The 19,053-nt window shown below is 39.6% G+C and overlaps 2 protein-coding genes across 3 annotated transcripts in view; one reads left to right on the forward strand and one right to left on the reverse strand.

The window, feature by feature from the left end:
- APPL2 (adaptor protein, phosphotyrosine interacting with PH domain and leucine zipper 2) overlaps window positions 1-5,743 on the forward strand; it is a 32,068-nt gene extending 26,325 nt beyond the window's left edge. For both annotated transcript variants that reach the window (XM_082240493.1, XM_082240492.1), the window contains exons 16-21: window positions 8-60; window positions 1,144-1,318; window positions 2,826-2,862; window positions 2,995-3,135; window positions 3,583-3,630; window positions 4,643-5,743. In XM_082240493.1, coding sequence (XP_082096619.1) covers window positions 8-60; window positions 1,144-1,318; window positions 2,826-2,862; window positions 2,995-3,135; window positions 3,583-3,630; window positions 4,643-4,774 — 586 coding nt within the window. In that variant the 3' untranslated portion in view covers window positions 4,775-5,743. The remainder of the gene's footprint in view (window positions 1-7; window positions 61-1,143; window positions 1,319-2,825; window positions 2,863-2,994; window positions 3,136-3,582; window positions 3,631-4,642) is intronic.
- A 229-nt stretch (window positions 5,744-5,972) lies between these two features.
- Window positions 5,973-19,053, reverse strand: part of WASHC4 (WASH complex subunit 4) — a 37,573-nt gene continuing 24,492 nt past the window's right edge. Inside the window, exons 17-34 of the mRNA XM_082240413.1 lie at window positions 18,503-18,649; window positions 18,253-18,332; window positions 17,819-17,924; window positions 16,575-16,691; window positions 15,648-15,816; window positions 15,193-15,347; window positions 14,943-15,017; window positions 14,737-14,841; window positions 13,863-13,997; window positions 13,084-13,192; window positions 11,947-12,013; window positions 11,239-11,325; window positions 11,003-11,150; window positions 10,149-10,245; window positions 9,029-9,225; window positions 8,131-8,227; window positions 7,930-8,005; window positions 5,973-7,455 (exon numbers count right to left, since the gene is read on the reverse strand). Of these exons, the coding sequence (XP_082096539.1) occupies window positions 7,938-8,005; window positions 8,131-8,227; window positions 9,029-9,225; window positions 10,149-10,245; window positions 11,003-11,150; window positions 11,239-11,325; window positions 11,947-12,013; window positions 13,084-13,192; window positions 13,863-13,997; window positions 14,737-14,841; window positions 14,943-15,017; window positions 15,193-15,347; window positions 15,648-15,816; window positions 16,575-16,691; window positions 17,819-17,924; window positions 18,253-18,332; window positions 18,503-18,649 (1,959 nt within the window). The 3' untranslated portion in view covers window positions 5,973-7,455; window positions 7,930-7,937. The remainder of the gene's footprint in view (window positions 7,456-7,929; window positions 8,006-8,130; window positions 8,228-9,028; window positions 9,226-10,148; window positions 10,246-11,002; window positions 11,151-11,238; window positions 11,326-11,946; window positions 12,014-13,083; window positions 13,193-13,862; window positions 13,998-14,736; window positions 14,842-14,942; window positions 15,018-15,192; window positions 15,348-15,647; window positions 15,817-16,574; window positions 16,692-17,818; window positions 17,925-18,252; window positions 18,333-18,502; window positions 18,650-19,053) is intronic.

Consider the following 19,053-nt stretch of genomic DNA (forward strand, 5'->3'; position numbering starts at 1 on the left):
TTAACAGGCGCACAAACCCATTTGGAGAGTCAGAAGATGGCAAGAAAGAGGATGAGGCAGGTGAGAACTGACTGGGGATTGCTGTTCATAAACTTCAGTCTTGTTGAGTCCCAAAGCTGTCTAAAATTACTGCAGAAATATTGGTAAAAAGATTAACAAGAATATGTGAATACGGATTGATAATGGTTTAAAATATATAGTTATAATAGGTTAAGATATTGAGTAAAGATAAATGATAGAGGGTAAGGATTTGCTGAATTAACTATGTGAACTGAAATACAAAAAAGGGGGGGTGAGGAGGTCAGGAAACAAGTAAATGAAATATAAGACATGAAAATATTGATTTCTTTTTAATTTTTTTCTTACTTTTTATGTGTTTTGTCTTTGTATTTTTGTATCTCTTTTTCTTTTATTATTGTTATTCTTTTTTATTTCTTATTTTTAATCTTGTAACTTTTTATTGTCTGTAAAATTTCGATAAATATCTTTTTAAAAATAAAATAAAATAAAATAAAATTACAAGGTCTATTGTAAATTTGATCCATGGGGTAAACTCTCTTCAGTCACAAATGGTGCCCCAAGCTCCACTTTTTAGGTGGGACCATGGTCTGTGTCAAAGAGGGGAGACCCTGTGGCCAGATACTGATAGCCTACAGCTTCCACCATCCTTGACTATGCTGGCTGGGGCAACAACATCTGGAAGGCCTCAGGTTTCCCCATCCCTGGTTTGTCTTGTGAAGAACACCCACCGTCCCTCATTCCCGCAGGTGGCCAACAAGCAGGGGGCAAGGGGATAATGGAAAACTGTAGCACTCTTTGTTGTTGTTGGACTCCAACTCCCATCAGTGCCCTCTAGCTTGGCCAGTAGTTAGGGATGATGGGAGCTGGAGTCCAAGAATATACAGAAGACCAGAAGTTCTGCATCTCTGCCCTACAAGATTAGATCTGCGACCCATTCACACTTTCCCATCACTGCTTGAAATCAAGAAGTGAGCATCCATAAACGGGAACCTGCCATGAGAACATTTATGTTGAAGAAGAGAAAGCAGCATCCAAGGGGGGGGGGGGAATCAGATGTCCTATTAACTCGAGAGGCAGGATAAACAAGGAGAAAGTTCCTCTTTTTTATTTCCTTTCCCCCAGATTCGCTCTTGCAGCAGATGTTTGTAGTCCGTTTTCTGGGATCGATGGCAGTCAAATCCGACCACACGGTTGAGGTGATCTACGAAGCCATGAGGCAGGTGCTGGCGGCTCGGGCCATCCACAACATTTTCCGCACAACGGAATCCCACCTCTTGGTCACCAGCAACGACCTGAAGTAAGCAAAACTTCCCCGCTTGCTTTCTTCTTCTGCATGGTCTGCATTGATGTGAGGTCTGATGAATCTGTGAGCCGATCCTGTGAGCGGGCTGGAACTCATGAAGAGGGTACTCTTGGTACTTGCTAAGGCCAGCGGGAGGAGATAACATTTGCTGATGTCCTGCTCCCCTGTGTCCCTCCAGAGGCCTAGGTGTCCCTGACTGATGTGAGAGGGGATAGCTCCTCTTCCCTGGTTATTAGGAACCTTTGCTGGATCCAAAGATCTTCGGTTCATTAGGATTCAACTCCTAGTTCTCACAGGCTACAGCACCTTTAATCCCTACCTATTTTGGAAGTAACTATCACTGAATCCTATCACTGGGGGGACGCGGGTGGCGCTGTGGGTAAAACCTCAGTGCCTAGGACTTGCCGATCGTATGGTTGGCGGTTTGAATCCCCGCGGCGTGGTGAGCTCCCGTCTTTCGGTCCCAGCTCCTAGCAGTTCGAAAGCACCCCTAAGTGCAAGTAGATAGCGGGAAGGTAAACAGCGTTTCCGTGTGCTGCGCTGGTGCTGGCTCGCCAGAGTAGCTTCGTCACGCTGGCTACGTGACCCGGAAGTGTCTTCGGACAGCGCTGGCTCCCGGCCTCTTAAGTGAAATGAGCGCACAACCCTAGAGTCGGACACGACTGGCCCGTACGAGCAGGGGTACCTTTACCTTTACCTTTATCACTGAATCCAGCTACAAGTGTTACCGATAACGCTAGTTTCTGAAATACTTGCTTCCAAGGAAGCATATCTAGGATGGAAGGGTCAATCAGAGAATCTCTCAACAGTGATAGTGAACTGGTAACCTTTCAAGTGCTGTTGGAGTGCTATCGGCCGTGGCTAGTGGTCAGAAATAATAACCTTGCATCCAACATGTGGAGGGCTAAGAACCACAGGGAAGGAAAACTTTTTGTTGTAGGATGAGGCGTAGTGGAATGACATAATAGTACATGACATAATAGAAAACCATCACGTTGCTTTTTCATATTGCACTTTTAAGGTCTGGTGTGTGTGTGGTTTTGCATATACAGTCCAGGGAGTGGGTGGGAATAAATACAGAGACGAGGATAATGGCTATCATCAGCCTAAGTTAACTTGCTGAAGGGTTACAATAATTAAGGATTGGAGGGGGGACCTTAAGGGGGCAACCTTAAAAACTAAATAGATCAATGAAGACTGAGAATGTTTAGCAGCCACAGAATGATGAATGCTTGTTGGAGAGGAAAAATGGAAGAAGAACACTTGCTACCCTCCCCTCCCCGGTTGTGGGAATGGAGTAATCTGGAAAAGGGCATGGCTGGTTAAGGGCATCTAGCAATCTCTACTCATGTTTCCTTTTCTCACAAGTAGCATATGAAGATGTGTCAGCTTAAGGCCCAACTTTCTTGAGCCAGATTAGGGCTCCTGTACTTTCTCTGCTGTTAAATCTTGTGAAGAGGACCTAATCTACTTTTTTTCCTCCCCTTTATACTAACAACAGATTAATAGATCCGCAAACCCAAGTTACGAGGATAAGTGTAAGTATATTCTTCCATTTCTCACAGTACAGAAATGGCAGTCAGGGCTTTAAATGCCAAGTTGCCAGCTGGGGAAGTTGTTAAATGTTTAACTGCTTTAAGTCTTTAAAATTGTGAAACCCGTTTTTCCAGTTTGAACTTGCCAGTGTGACACAATTTGCTGCTCATCAAGAAAACAAGAGACTGATTGGGTTTGTGGTTCCCATCTCCGAGTCCCCAGGCGAAGAGTCCATGAGTGCTTATGTATTTGAGAGTAACACCGAAGGCGAAAAGGTCTGGAGATGCGTTTCGTTGCATGGTTTTTAGAATACATTTTGTTCTAATTGTAGTCATCCGTAATAAGTTTTTAGTGGGCATTTAGTGAGTTGAGTCCATTTGCTTTGCTTAGTTTGCACACGCGCGCACACACTCTCTCTCCCCAAATATTCCTTAGCAATTCCCTTGATCCATTGCCCACTTGCTTAACCCTGTTGTGACCATATTTATAGACAAATAAGATTCTGAAAGAGAAACATCAGAGTTTATTTGTTATTACCTTATGCTGCACTGTTTCGCCATACATGTTTGGCCAGCAACTGGCTAAACTTCCACAAAGCCTATCTCCTGGTCTCAGCTTACTGTCTAGAACTGCTACCACATACTTCTGCTTTCCTGGTGCTCTAACCTGGGTCCTAGGATAACAGAAAAATTTCCTAAGGCTGATCTCTGCTTCTTCTGCAGATTTGTTATGCGATAAACCTCGGGAAAGAAATCATTGAAGCTCGCAAGGTAATGTTTCACTCTTCCTATCTATACAGTACTGAATCTTGCTTTTAAGCCTAAACTCTGGCCTCTGATGGGTGCCTGGATGCCAGCACTTTGCTTACCAGCCAGTTCAGTCCCACCTGTGCTTAAAAAGAAAGGAAAGGGGGGAATTAAAAAATTGTAAGGGGCAGGAGGCCCATAGGTGGTTCTATGTTGGGGATCCCAGAACAATACAGTGAATGGGACAAATGCAGGAAGCGATCGTGGACGATGAAAAAATCATGACAGAGGCAACACAGGTAAATTAAGTCAGGGCCTCAAGTTGTGTGTTAACCTGCCACCCAAACAGGAACTTTAACTGTCTGGGGTTTTTCTTCTACTGTTACTTGTTTGGATCCATTTCAGGTCTTCCTGTACATATTGAGAAATGCAAGTTTCTGCACCAACATTAAATAAAATGCATTTAAACATAAATTGAATGACAAAGGACTTAACTATTAGTTTCTCTGCATTTTTCAAGTACACGTTAACTAGCAGAGCATGTTGTACCCATAAAGCTCACAATATCAACCCAGTAGGGTAAAGAGTTTACAAATACCATTTTAGCTATATATAGGTGTTGGCAGGTACATCACCTTGCCCCTGCAATTGAAGGGGCCCAGAGCTGCGCGATATCACCATGCCATGTGCACCTGTGCTGCGCAGCTGCCAGAGATTGGGGGGGGGCACAGTCCCACATAGATTGTGTGCCTGGGTATCGGCACATTGAAAATGAGCTGCAATTTCAACTTTGTTTTTGCAGCATACTATATAGCCAATCCAAAGCACGCAAGGATCCTCATTGTGGAATGAAGCTTGCTTTAATCTAGTCTTGTCAATTCACTGTTTTTATCATCTTGACTTAGAACTCATTTAAGCAGTGTGATCTAGTGTTGTTCTAAAAGCAGGCAACGAATTAGGTTGCTGAGAACTGAGGCCTCCAATGACAGATAATTGGATAACTATTCCACTGACTCTCATTATGTTTTCATTATAGGATCCGGAAGCACTAGCTCAGTTAATGTCGTCTGTGCCACTAACCAATGATGGGAAGTTCGTGCTCTTGAATGAGCAGTCAGAAGAGGACAACACAGTACAGGGAGATGGGCAGGAGGAGTCAGAAGCATAAGCTGTGTTTTTTTTAAAAGTAGCAGTGGTGTTGCACATCATAGCCCACACTCTCTCAACTATCCAATGTGAGTACTTAAGAGATAGCACGTGGAGAGCTTGGTCTGGATTTCTGGTGTGGTAAACTGACAATCTTTGAAATTCTTTCCCAACATGGTCACTTACTGATTGCTACCAGTGATAGTTAAATGTGTTTGCTTCTGTGTGAAGTTTTTAGGCTCTGTTGTACTTCTGAGAGGGATAACAGGAAGACTATTTTGAGCTAGGCTGTTTACAGATCTATTTGATAAATCACTTTCCTATTATCTATTTTTATACTTTAATACTGAAAGCTTACTCTAGATAATATCTCTCTTAAGTGCCTACCATTTTTGCAGGGACCATACTTGTAGATTCAGTAAAGCAGGCACTCTGCCCTAGAATGAGGTGGCAGGTAGACTAGCAGCTACTTGCATTAACCTCCTCATAAGTCTCAGCCTCTCACTTGAGCCAACTAAACATTTTCTTTTTCATACTGATCTACAAGGTTGAGTTAGTGCCCTTCTAGGTTTAACACAAAGGAGGCTTGCTCAAGAGTAAGCTCAGTTCAGTGTGGGGGTGGTTGTTTATAACCTAGATGGAGGCAGCCTGAGATGCACTTGTGCGACTTAGAAATGAAAGCAGGTATCAAGGCTGCCTGGCTCTCCATACAAGGACCAATCTAAGCCTAATATTGTCTGTATGATCTTACCAGTGTGGCATTGATGCTTCTGGGGTGAGCAGTACTGTAGTGGGAGAAGTTTTGGGTTTACTATCTTAAATTCAAGTAACATTCAAGAACAGAGCCAGATCTAATAAAGTTCACCTGATTCCCCAACCCTGGTGGATATTTTTGATGTTAAAATATGTTTTAATGTTAACAAACAGGGTCCACATTTTGCAATGCAACTATTTAGCAATAATGCTAGAGTAAAGTCTTATTTGAACTAAACTGAATGGTGTGAATGTTTGGAACTGTGGTTGCTTAACTTGTCCTGGCTTCAGAAAAGAGGACATAAATATTCTAACAACTATCCCGAAGCATGAAACTATAGCATTTGCACTATAAAATCTCAGGCTCTTCTTCTGGTGTCAATATGCCATCTGAAAGATGCAACTTTTTAGCTGCTTTATGAAAACTAAAACCAGTCTCAGACTGAGTACACACGAAGTAAAATAAATCCACTTTCCAAAGTTACATTTATTAACAGTATGTACAGAATATCAAACAGAACAAAAGAAACCTGAGATAATGAAACAAAATGGTTTTGCAAAATGAATTAGAGCAAGACATGTTAATATTTGGTCCCCTTCCTTCCTGAGAATTTGAACTAACTGAATCAGATGGGACTTGTCAAATTTACTTCAATGACAACATGTAGCAGGACTCAAACATACAAGTGCACAGTCAAAAAGTATTATGACAGCATTGCTGTATTGACCCATTTTACCACGCCTGCTAGGCTAAATAAGCTTATTATTAACAGTCATTTTAAGCCTACGAAATGTTTGCTCCCGGGGTTTGTTCTTCACTTAGACTTTTGTTAGAGGAAGAGGCTTGTAGGTCCACATCCTGTTAATTCATGAAGAGGAAGATCCTGACAATTCATTCCCTTTATTTCTGGCTTTTGCAAACTGAGCCTATGAAAAAGTGGCCATAGGTGTTGCTTTCATGTTTGAAAACAGCATTTAAAGGTGGGAAGGGGAAAGGAAAAATAGTACCTCGGTATCTTTTTAGTGCCGCTGTTTTTGCTTTTAACATAGCTGCAGGTATTCACAATTTTAACCCATCACATGTACATAACTGTGTGATGAAGTATAAGATCCTATGCCATGGCACCAGAAGGAATGTATTACTACTTGCTCAAAAAAAATAAAATGTAAACTGGAAGTCACATTGAAGACTTAAAACTGTTCATCTATTAAATTGGTTTACATGATGAAAAATGTTCAGAGTGCAGTTAACTACCATTCTATATTCACAAAGAAAGCCATAGGACTGTACATATGTATATATTCACAGAAGCAGAGCATGTACATGAGTTTAGACCCCAATGAAGGCTACAGATGTTTGTTTTTATGAGTTACCAAGACCATGTTAGTTTGGTTAGCACTGCACAATTCAGGCACATGGGATGCCCTAAACTAAGGATTCCCAAATTAGAGGCCAAAAAAGCAAAAATGGCAATGAATGTTTATTATAACAGAAGTGCCTTATATTTACATGTTTGTACAGTGTCAGTCTCTGAAAGACAGAGACTGGCCCTCTAAGTTGGCATGTTCTTTGGATTCCAAAGGTCTATGAACTATGACAGATTTTTAAATGGGGACATTAGTGCTGAAGTGAACACAGACAGAATTAAGCAGCAACTGCAATGTCAAGGTTGTGATTAAATCAAATGCAAAAGATTTTTTTTTTTAGTTATTGAACTGAATCAAAATAAGACACCAAATCTCCCTGACAAAAATCATACATTAGGCTAAAGAACAGACTTCAGTGAAATGTCAACAGAAAGGATGACTTGTAATTTTTTTTTTAGTTGTGAGAGTGTGGGTTACTCTACAGTTCATGGCACTTCTGGGTCACTATCAGATTCAGAAGGTGAAAAGTTCCATGCCAGTTTGGTCCCTTCTGTTTCAACAAATCACCATTGCTCTATATGTCTATAAAACAAAGCAAAAAAAGAGTTGAAGATGTATTGCATATTCTGTTCGTATTTTAACATGTTAAGCAGCTCCAACAATTCATATTAACTTCCTTTGCAATAAGAGATGGCAAATACAATGGTGATTCCTTACAAACCAGGAAGGAAGCTATAAGCAGGTAAACACTTCATTCTGTCTAACTAGGGCTGCACCAGTTACCTGCTAGTTTTGCTTCTTTCCTTTTTGCTCAAACTAGCAATTTTGGTACAGCAGATATTTATCTTAAAAGCCACTCTGATGATGATGATGATGATGATGATATATTTCTGAATATATCACCTTATTCCCTGAGGGGACTCAAGGTGGATTACAGACAGAATTGATTAAAAAGCAATGAAATATTAATGGAATTTAAACTATATGCATGATCACCAGTATACTTTTACAAATTTGGGGCTGCATAATTACATCGTACAGAATCAAAAGGCATACCAAGGCTCTCATTTCACAACAGGATCTGCAGAACTAGAGTTGGACAGGTCCCCATTGCTTGTTTTTCCAGGTTCTTCTGAAATACAAAAGCGGTAGAACGTCACAAGAATTTTATATTCTCAGCACTGCTTTTACAATGCTTTTGTTTTTAACCACAAACATGACTTTCCCAGAGACAAGAGGATTTATTTTTTTACTAACCTCTGTCTTTTTTCTCTTGATTTTCTTCTGCTGCAGTTTTATCGGCTCTAAAAAAGATCCTTGCGCTGCTTAGTGAGAAATAAAGCAGTTCAAACTCCTATGAAAAATTAAAGAAATTCTCAGCAAGTCTTAGCATGCCACAGAACAAGAATCTTCACAGTACCTGATTAAAGTGCACTGATACCAGAAACCCCCTAAAAAACAATTACAGTGCTTCCTAATTTTTATCTGCACTATCACAATTGCACTGGTTTTTTATTGATCAAATACGGGGAAAGGCAGAACCACACTTTCAAATCAAAGTTTGCTTCATACCTGACACACTACTAGTAATTTGGTCATTTCCACTTTGTATCTGCAGGTTGTTTTTTTAAAAAAAATAAATAAATCCTGCAGACCTTTCCTTCCACAATAACTATTTACAATCCCATAAACTTAACGTCTGCTACAAATGTCACTGTCCTAAAAAGCAGCACGTCAGTAAATATCCATTTCCTATCCCCCTCAATTCTACTCACAAATCAGTGGTTCTCAAGACTTACAAATGAGTGGTTCTCTCATTTGGAATCCCCACACTTTACTTGTTGAGGACCACCAATTCCAAACCTAAATTTTTAAGTTTATCATCAGCTAGTAATAAAGCATGTATTTGGCTGGATGTTGTAAAGGTGCCGCTCTCTCTGCCTAACTGCAGCCTATTCTTCATGCTTACAGGGTTACATCGAAGGGTGGATTCAGGTGTGATGCCCACTAATTAAATGTTAGGGGGAAAGCTGTTAGGGGGAAAAGTTATCCAAAAAGGAGCCACGTTTGCTGTCTGGCATTTCTATGTTCTTAAATATTTATATATATATGCGCCTCCCACCACCTTTCCCTGGTCTCTGGCAGAGACTGATACCTGCAAACAAACTTCCAGTCGCTTGTGAGTAAGGTTCATAGTCTGTAGCAGCTTTTCATCTTGGACAGCTGATTGAACGTTCTGTTGTTTTGCTAATGCTCTGATCTCTCTCACGTATTTCTCTCGAACTGACTGGAACCAATGGAGAGAGTCAAATTCTTGGTACTGGTCCAAAAGCTTCAGAATGTAAGCTACACCTACAGATTAAAAAAACAAACAAAAAAAACAAGTCGTTCAAGTTAAGCACCCCATTCTTCAAAGCAGTAAAAATTTACAAACGTATTCTGCGCATGTACATCAAACAGGTCTTTGATCATTAAAATCAGAATCATTTTCTCACCAGCTCAATTTCCCCCCTCTCTACAAGTCTTCAGAGTTGTATGCTTGTTATACAATGCTTATATAGTGGTACGTGTCAATATTTATTCATTTACATTTTTTAAAAAGCTGGTTTTCTGCCCACAGAAAGCTCACAATCAGGTTTGCATCTCTGCCCATAGGGGAAGAGAGTGCGGTGAAAATTTGAAAAGGGTAGCAAGGGGCCAATTTTTTCAAAATCCTCTCTCCAATCTGCTTTGGGGATCACTTAAGCAAGTGAGTGCAGTTGTTTGTGAGAGAAGAAACTTCACCTGTGAAACATTTGCCAGAAGCACTTGAATGTTTGTGAAATCCATTACAGATTGAAGAAAGCAAAGCCTACTCAATCATCATCCGCTGAGGTAACTCCATGGGGGAAAACTCAATTCTCTACCCCTCACCTCAACACTGCACACTGACCACCTAGCTAAGGATGCATCTTTTCTGCATCTTGTAGGGCGCACTTTGAATACACTTAGCTGAGAGCTATATATGATCACTTCATACATGTCAGATTTTTGAACCAACTAGAACAGTTCTCTGACTGTCAGTAACTCTCCTAGATCTCAGGCAGATATATCCTTTTCACAATTCCACTAGCGCAGATCCTTTTGACTGGAGAAACCAGGGATTAAACGTGGATTTTCTGCATGCACAGCTTGTGCTCTACCACTGAACTATGGCCCCTTCCATACAAAACCTCAAAACCTGCAATTTATGATAGTTACCCTGCAAGAAGACTCAATATGGTTCCTGAACTCACCCATGGCAAAACCATCATCGGTGAAAGCTGCACCAGCTTTGTTCTTCTTATTCAGCTTCTCCTTGCAGCTGATTGAATGTTCTATGAAGTTGAGAGCCTAAAAATAAGACATAAGGAGTTGTTCCAAAAGGCAGCAAGTTATCAGGTGTTATTGGGTGACACAGCTTTTCTGTCATCCCATTACTGCATGAATTCATTCAAATTCAGAGCACATCCTACCCGTCAGTCAAATATGATTTTTTCCCACAGGCCAGACTGATAGCCCGCTTTTCTCACCAGATTTTTCAGATGGGGAGTTGGGGAGAGCAAAGGTTGCCCATGACAGAATGTGGTGTTCTCATACAATAATTGCTAGCTGTCTGGAGATTTACAGCCCCTTCTAGAGTAGTATTTAAACACACACACACTCTCTCTCTCTCTATATATATATATATATATTACACATCCCCTCAAGCATTTTTTTTGGGGGGGGAGGGATCAGGAGTATTTTTTTAAAATATTTGTTATTCAAGATTATTTATATCAATATCAGAGTCTGATTAACAATTCATCTAACCAGTCACTTGGTGTCCATCTGCTCATTCAGACACAAGTATTTCCCAGCCGTGTTAGCATTCCTTGTTAAAGGGTTTCAGGTAATGGTTCAGCCTGTAACTTTCTACATGAAAAGGACATGCTTTTTATCAGTACAACATTGGCATATAACATGCCCCCCATACCTTAGTAGGGGGGGGGAATTCATATGGTGATTTAATAAACTTAGTGCAACCTTACAAAAAATTACCAGTTTTAACACAAGCACATCCTGCATATGTAACTAAATAGCTTATCGTTTAAGAAAGATCAAAACTAACCAATGGTGGAACAATGATGTAAAAGTTGCGTAGGTGCATGTTCTTTGAACTGCGAAACTCGGGAGCAAACACATCCACAAGCATTTTGAAATACTCCGTGCCTTCTGCAGAATTGCGTGTGAGATCACTAAGTACGGAATCCAGTTGCCTATAAAAGAGAGATACACTTGAAAATGCTTTGAGGCAGTTTTTAAAGGAACAGTTTGTGCAAGAATTTTGTTGATGCATCAGGTTACCTGGCTGCTTTTTGTGTTTCTTCAGCAAGACCTTCCTCTTTCACAAGTTCTTCAAAATTAATGATATCTTCAATATCAGGAACAAACCTACAAGTTTCATATGCGATTCACTCATTCACAATTATATATCATGATTTGTATAAAAACGCTAACTTAAGCTTCGTATTTCTTACATTACTTCTGTTCAGATCTTTATCACAAGCTTGCTTTTATTTTTACACTATGAGCAAAGGTTTGCTTTCTAAAAAAGAACCCTGACCTCCACACTGCTTGATTCTCTGGCTCACAAATCCCATGGAATGACTTTCTAGTCTAACCAAGAAGAAAAAAAGAATATGGCAAGGATGAGCATGATTTGGGGGGAGGGAGGAGTATTACATAGTGTATGCAAACTATCAAGATTGCTCCGTTACAGAGAGGATAGCCTTGCATAATACTTTACATTGAATCTATATATAACCTCACACAGACTTGATCGAAATAAAACTGTATCCCTATCCAAATCTGAAAAGACATACAGTCGTACCTTGGAAGTCGAACGGAATCCGTTTCGGAAGCCCGCTCGACTTCCAAAACGTTCAAAAACCAAATTGCAGCTTCTGATTGGCATGAAAATAGGTTAGAGGTGCATGTGGTCTGTGGGATACAGGCTCCCCACTTTGCTTTAGAGAAGCATAGACAAGCAAGCTGAAATCTCTGGTTGCATACCTAATTGCACTACTACAGCAATGAAGTCCACCAGATCTTATCATTCGGACGTAGCCCATGGCATTCCCTTTAAAAATAAAATATATAGGCAACAAGAATAAGTACCTGAAATTAAGTAACCGAGCATTCAGAATTTAATGACACTAAGTCCATTGAGAAAGTTAAAACCTGTTGGAGACATCTGATAAAGCTGCATCTCCTCTCCACCCCCACACAATACTATTTCATCTGTAAATAAACAAGTCATATTGGGAGAATACACTGGCAACCATAAGTAGTGCCCTTTACAGAATGTGTTATGGTGAAGACTAATGTGCATATTAGCGCTGTATAGCCAATGCGTTTAGTTAATCTAGTCCACTGCAATTTGTTAGACTTCAAAGTACATACGTGGTTTTGGCCAGGTTAATAATAATAATAATAATAATTTATTATTTATACCCCGCCCATCTGGCTGGGTTTCCCCAGCCACTCTGGGCGGCTTCCAAAAGAATATTAAAATACTATGATACATCAAACATTAAAAGCTTCCCTCAACAGGGCTGCCTTCAGATGTCTTCTAAAAGTCTGGTAGTTGTTGTTCTCTTTGACATCTGGTGGGAGGGCGTTCCACAGGGAGGGCGCCACTACCGAGGTTGTGCTCACTGTCTTTTATAATTTAATAAAGTGAACAGAATGTTAGGTTTCAGGGTTGAAATAACTACACCAGGGATGTCCAACAGGTTGATCACAATCTACTGGTGGATCCCCTGGAGGTTTTGGTGGATCGTGGTCAATCACTGGGTCCCTTTCATTAGCTCCCTCGCCCCACCCTCCATTGTTGCACGATATGCAGAACAGACGACAGAGCTTACTGTTACTAAAATTGGGGCTTTCCTCTTCCCTAAAAAAAGCTCAACAACTTTGATTACTGTCTCTTGGGCCAAAGGAAGCTTGTGTTTTTCGTCACCTACCCTGCCCCAACTTTGACCAGATACTTTTGAAACTGAGGGAACTTCCCAAGTGATAGAATATTGGAACTGCTGTTCCAAGGGGAAAAAATGTAAACAAGCCCATTAGGTATGCCCAGTCCCACCTGATAGCTTTTTGGATTCTAGCAATATATCTCAAAATAGTGTTTACAATATATTTTCATACCTATCTGACTTATTAGTTGCCTGAACTGGTCAAGGTAACTTTGTCCATCAGGTGTAATTCCAAGTTTTCTGATCCCTCGGTTGAATTTCTCTGCTCTCTCAAAGGGGTACTAGAAAAATTATTTTAAGGTTGAAGAAATACAGTAAGTAACTTGAAATACCTTTGTCAGCCCCACTGTATTTTTCCAAACACCCAAACACTTTTGTTCTTCTAAAATAGTAACCCCTAGCATGCTATATAAACCAAAATAATGTAAAATTCGAAAGCAAATATCAATCTCTCTTGGAAACACATTTTAGTAAGATCTGTTACCTTGCAAAACATTTTAGAACATTCAAAATGTGAGTTTTGCAGCTAAAGAGAGATGCACAACTATATTTTAGACATATATTGCTTCTGTGCATTTAGGCCAGTAAATGGAACCTGCAACAAAATGCTACAATTTATCCTCCCTCCTAACATGAGCAGGTGTGTGTGCTCTCCAAGCACAGATTCTATCCCCATGTTCCATTTTTCTTTTCCAATCATTGAGTAATTCTGTGGTTACTCAATGAATTCATTAGGCTATTTGAGGTTCCTCCTCGTTTCCCAGTGGCCCAATTTTGGATACAATCCTGATAGAATTCACCGCCAAACTCACTATCAGAAGGAGTGGCGCTGAAGGAAAATAAAAGCCAGGCTTTTATAATTATATTTACATGGGCATTGTTTATCTCGAGAGAGATTCAAATCATCTATCAATCTTGTAGTTGTTAGCAATGGTTTCACAAACAACATACCTTGTGGTCATTTTGATCTTTAACTTCCCTAAAGAATCTGATATCTTTGATCAATCTGGATTTGATGTGCTCGTCATACATGAACTGGCTGAAGATATAAAATTTCTTTCTCAGAAACTGGTATGTGAAATTTACCTGAAGAAAAGTAGGGAAAAGTACAGTATGAAGACGACTGATGCCCCCCATTAGAAGACATTTCCCCAGTGACTTGTGATACTGATCCCAAGACTCAAAACCATCAATAGCTCACTTATAATGTTACAGTCCTACCCAAGTCAATATGTTTTGGTACACTGAGCATTTGTTAATCTGAAGTTATTGTGTGAATAAGTGAACAGCAGAAGGCATTCTTAGCTGGACAAAGAATCCTAGATAGGACATGGGAGAGAAAAGTCTCATCAGGAATTGGGGCTTACACATCAAAACTATCCCCTTAAAATTGTGCAGAAGAAGACAACAAGGATAATGTAAATATACTCCCATCCCCTCAATGCACACTACTGCATCTCAGCTTACTGTCTGGAAATTGCACACTAGGGCGAGATGGAAAGGAGGGAGGAAAGGAGCTGGGCTGGCATACTTATCTCTCCATCGCAATATACTGTTAAGTGGCATCTTGCACACACAAATTTATGAACTATCATAATTTGGAAAAATGAAAATGCTTGTTTCATAGTTTAATCTCATCTTTTTTCTCAGAGTATTTTAAAATTTGCCCCTCTTACATACACAGATGTCCCCTTTGTGCTCAAATTAACCCAGCATGTGAAACCACTTTCCTCCAATTGCTTGTGCTGTTCACAATGCAGTTTTAAATAAAAGGTCAGTAAATGCCAGCTCAGCAGCTGTTCTGGGAATAACACAAAATACTCACAGTTGTGTTCATGATTCCTGTGCCATGTGTTCGAATTGAATTAGCAATGTGCCTGATATTTATGGTGTTCAGATGCTTGTTATTGCTGATTCTCTCAATGAAGATCTGCAATTAAAAAATTGCTATATAATTATAATAGCTATTAAATGGAAATCAGCAGCAATAAGATTTGCTTTTTAAAGTGTAGACATACCCCCTGCTCTCACCTGATTATTGAGATTGTAGAGGTAACGGGATACAAATACATGAATATTCCTCATAATTTCCAGAACATCAAGGCCCTGAAAAAACAGTAGGCAATTTAACTACATCACATCTGGAAATAATCCAAATAAGTGCTGTTATTTGAAACTTTTAAAAAGCAAAAACACCAGAAGCATTAAGTACTGTACTTCAGCAAGTCACAAAATCCTGTTTTTTAAAAAATACAGAGACACAAGCATAAATATGATGTACCTGTTCTAAAGTCTGACTAGGAAGATGTGCTTCTGTCATAGTTAAACCATAGCGCTGCATTGCTAAATTCCTCATCTCACTATAGGTGGCCCAGTCATGCAGAGCTACTGTAGTAAGGTTGTAGAAAGTCTTGTCTAGGTAATGTGTCACGTAGGCTGCAAAAAGAGGGGGGAAGGAACAGTCATTTTCATAATGAATACTTGGAGAAAAGGGCAGAGGAAAAGAGAAGGAAAACATATTCATCCCAACTCTAAGGTTATTTAGAACTCTAGAAATAAAGTAACATTAGAAATGCTTCGGGTAAAAGTACCTGCTAGAGCTACACTGATCATATCAGCATACTGAGGACAGATTTCCTCAAAAAAGCACACACAGAGAGAGAGAGAGAGGAGGGATGAATTTTACGTCACAGAAAAAGTATTAAGTTTTGAAAGTGAACATTAAGTAAAGCCTACCTTTGATATCTATGAACCGATTGAAAAAACGAATTGGGTTCAAGGTGAAGAAGTGGGCAAGGTCTTTCATTCCGACTCTGAAGGGATTTCTGTCATCTAGTTTCAAGTGTGTGTGCACAGAAAGGCGAAGGTCCTTTTCTATTTCTTTGCATAGTTTGTCCAGGAGGTGCTGCTCAAATAAAAGTCACAACAAACACTATTTTCATGGGGTGAAAAACTAATCTTCACAAGACATTTATTCCCCAATAAAATAGTTCTACAAAGAAACAGGAGATCCAAAAAGATGGTCTTCCTTCTCCAATGAGGGACTAAATTGGATTATTTTTAATTCAACATTAGGATGAAAAAGTGAGTTATTGCATATACTCTGTGCATGTATAGATACACAGACAAAGTAGTATCCCCTAATCCTCTAGAGCAGATTTTGAGGGTGCACAAGGAGTTGCAGATGAGAGAAGGAGGAAGTTGTGTTGCACAAACAGAATGACAGTACTGGATACAACCCACACTCTCTAACAGTGGCCATTCTCCCCAAAGGTTTGGTGACTGTTGGTCACTTAAAATATAAACAGTACATTATGTATGTTAATATTTATTTTTTTAAAGCCCTGCCTTGGAAGCTAAATCTACACAAGATGCAAAGGGAAAGAGGAGAGACAAATGAATAGGAAATTAGAATATGCAGTGTTATATAAACACTACATTGTGATAAAGTATATAACCACAACTCAACAAACGTTAGCATAAACCTAAAGCAGATGAATAATTGAGGAAAAATGAGACTAGAGCAATAAAGAATGTGAGTTTCTATTAACTTTAAGAATTTTTAGAATTCCAACAGAAATCCTCAACACTGGCAGATTTAAATATTCTCAGATTGCTCTGTACTGCTTTCATTCAAAGTAAATAAAAAGCTTGCACCATCACCTTGTTTAAAACATCCATGATTTCTTTGTCATAGCTTTCCAAAAGTATTTCATGGGACTCCAAGTGCCTTGAATGCATCATAGCTGGTACACAATCCCGCAACGCACTAAACATGTACTGTAAAAAAAAGTTGCAAATTGATAAAGAACCCAAGCAACAGCATGTGCTAAAAGGGAATCTGAGCAATTAGAACTCAGGATCCTGAACCTCAATTAATCTCTAAAACTACATTGATAGAATGCTAAATCATGGTTTATCAGAACAAGACTCAGTGAGCCTGAAAGCTAAGCAATTCATCCCCCACCCAACTCCAGCACAGCACTAAGAAATTGGAAGCTTCCACTTCAGTTCTAGATTAATCACAGTTTAGAATGCCATCAGAATCCTAAACTGAGGTTAAGCTTAACTAAGGTTAGTTGAAACAAGCAAGCTTAATAATAAACCGTTCAAACTCTTGTAAACTGCTTAGAGGTTTCACCACAGGGGTGTATACATTTTGTTAAACAAAATTAAAAATACAGTTAAACTTTAGGTCAGTGGTTCTCACACTTTTTGCAGTAGTAGAACCCTTCCCTTAAAAAAAAAATAAAACTTTGGAAGAACCCTCACAGTAAATTCTTTTTTAAACTTTTTTTTAAAGGGGAGCTAATTATTGGGAGAGCAAGTGAGAGACAGTCAGAATTGAACTTTTTAAAAGGAACTATGAGATTTTGAAAAACTTTGCTGTCCATCTCCTGATCTCCTCTGATGGGAGAAGGCTTTGCTTTGCTTGTCATCCTTAAGGCTTTGTCTCTTATCTCTCAGTCAACATTAAAAGAGAAACAAATATGAAGCCAAGTAAACAACACTGCTCTGCCTGCACCACCCTGCTACTGATTGAAACCTTGGAAAGTGCAGCAAGAGAAGGAATGAAGGGGAAGGGATCCTCAAGACAACTGCTTGAAACGTGCATTTAATCCCCATGGCTGCTGCTCAACAGATATAATACATTGGGTGCACTTGACTGCCATTACAACTTTTGTTGTCACAGAACTCGCTGGACTGCTTCACAGAATCTCATGATCACAATTAACCAGAGGTTTGTGTGCTCACCCTTCTCCTCTTTGCAGGCTTCCACAACTACACATTATGCAAGACCTTTGGGAACTGTACTTTCTTCTAACCAAAGTTAATTAGCAAGCCATAATCTCAAACCATGGTTTTGTTTAGCCCACCTTCCTATTTCATATATTTCTTTTACTTACATGTAACCTAGCAGCATCCACTGCATTTTCATAGACATCATCAAGATAAATTGGAAATACAGTTCTGTGCCAATACAAGAAGCAACAGTCACATTGTGCTTGGACTCTAGAAGGGAAAAAGGAGCAACGTTACTACTGAGAAAGAAAGCAAAGAATTATCATTCCAACAGCAATGATCTCAAACAGAAATAACCTTATAGCACACTTTCAAGCTGATGTTCACAAGTCACAGGGGTGAAAAAAAAACAGTTTTTAAGAAACAAGAATGGAATTCATTTTTCAGGATGCTGAACTCTGTGCTTAAAGCCAAGTTTCATACTAAGTATACAAAATCCTGACTATCACATATGATGATGAATAGCACTCTACAGGAGTCAAGAAGGTGGTGTATTGTGCTGAAAGTCTACAGAATTTTGTTCCGTGGCATTACCTACCGTTCTTTAAGTTCACTGATTAAGGCCAGCTTCTTCATAACTACTTGGAGAGGAAGGAGCTCTTCGTCTTTAAATGTTTTCTGAAAGGGAGAAAGGAAAGGAGATAGACATGCAAGAGCATCAATCCAATAATAATAACAAAAGTTAATTTGATGGCTGTGCCTTAATCACTGACTATGCAATTCCCTATGCGATTGCTGCTAACAGAAATGATAAATATTGCAATTATGGAAGGAACTGATGTGCTTACCATTTGTGTGCCCACACTGAGAGCGAGGGAAATAATTAGTCGTCTCTGTTTTGTGCTAGGACCGTTGAGGGTGTTCTCAGCCAATACAAGAGCAGAGAGTACATCAAGGCGCTGTTCGCTGTACTTCTTGTCTGAAATAACTCTTTTCTTCATTTAAAGTAGCATAGAAGAGAGCATTTGGGGTTTAGTATTTATGGAAAATTCAACAGCAAATGTTGTATTGCATTTATGAGCCTACCACATTATTTGCATTTTTGGTCTCAAGGTCGAGCTAAGCCACATTTAATATACATATCATAATCTTACACAAATCTTAGCAAGAAAAGCTATCCCCAAAGTAGTCCCTCCCCCTTTATCCCAAATTAAGTATAGTCGGCACATTAATGCAACCCTGAAGTTACTCAGGTTTAGCTTAGACTCTAGGGAATATCCTTGCTGCTTTCAAAATGCTAGTGAACAGTTTATCTGAGACTCTTCAGCACAAGCCCTTTTGAAACATGCAGGACTTCCGCTGGAGCACAGATTCATTTTAACCTCAATGGAGTTTAAGC

The sequence above is a fragment of the Podarcis vaucheri genome (assembly GCF_965113315.1).
Source record: "Podarcis vaucheri genome assembly, chromosome: 10".
Lineage (NCBI taxonomy): Eukaryota > Metazoa > Chordata > Lepidosauria > Squamata > Lacertidae > Podarcis > Podarcis vaucheri.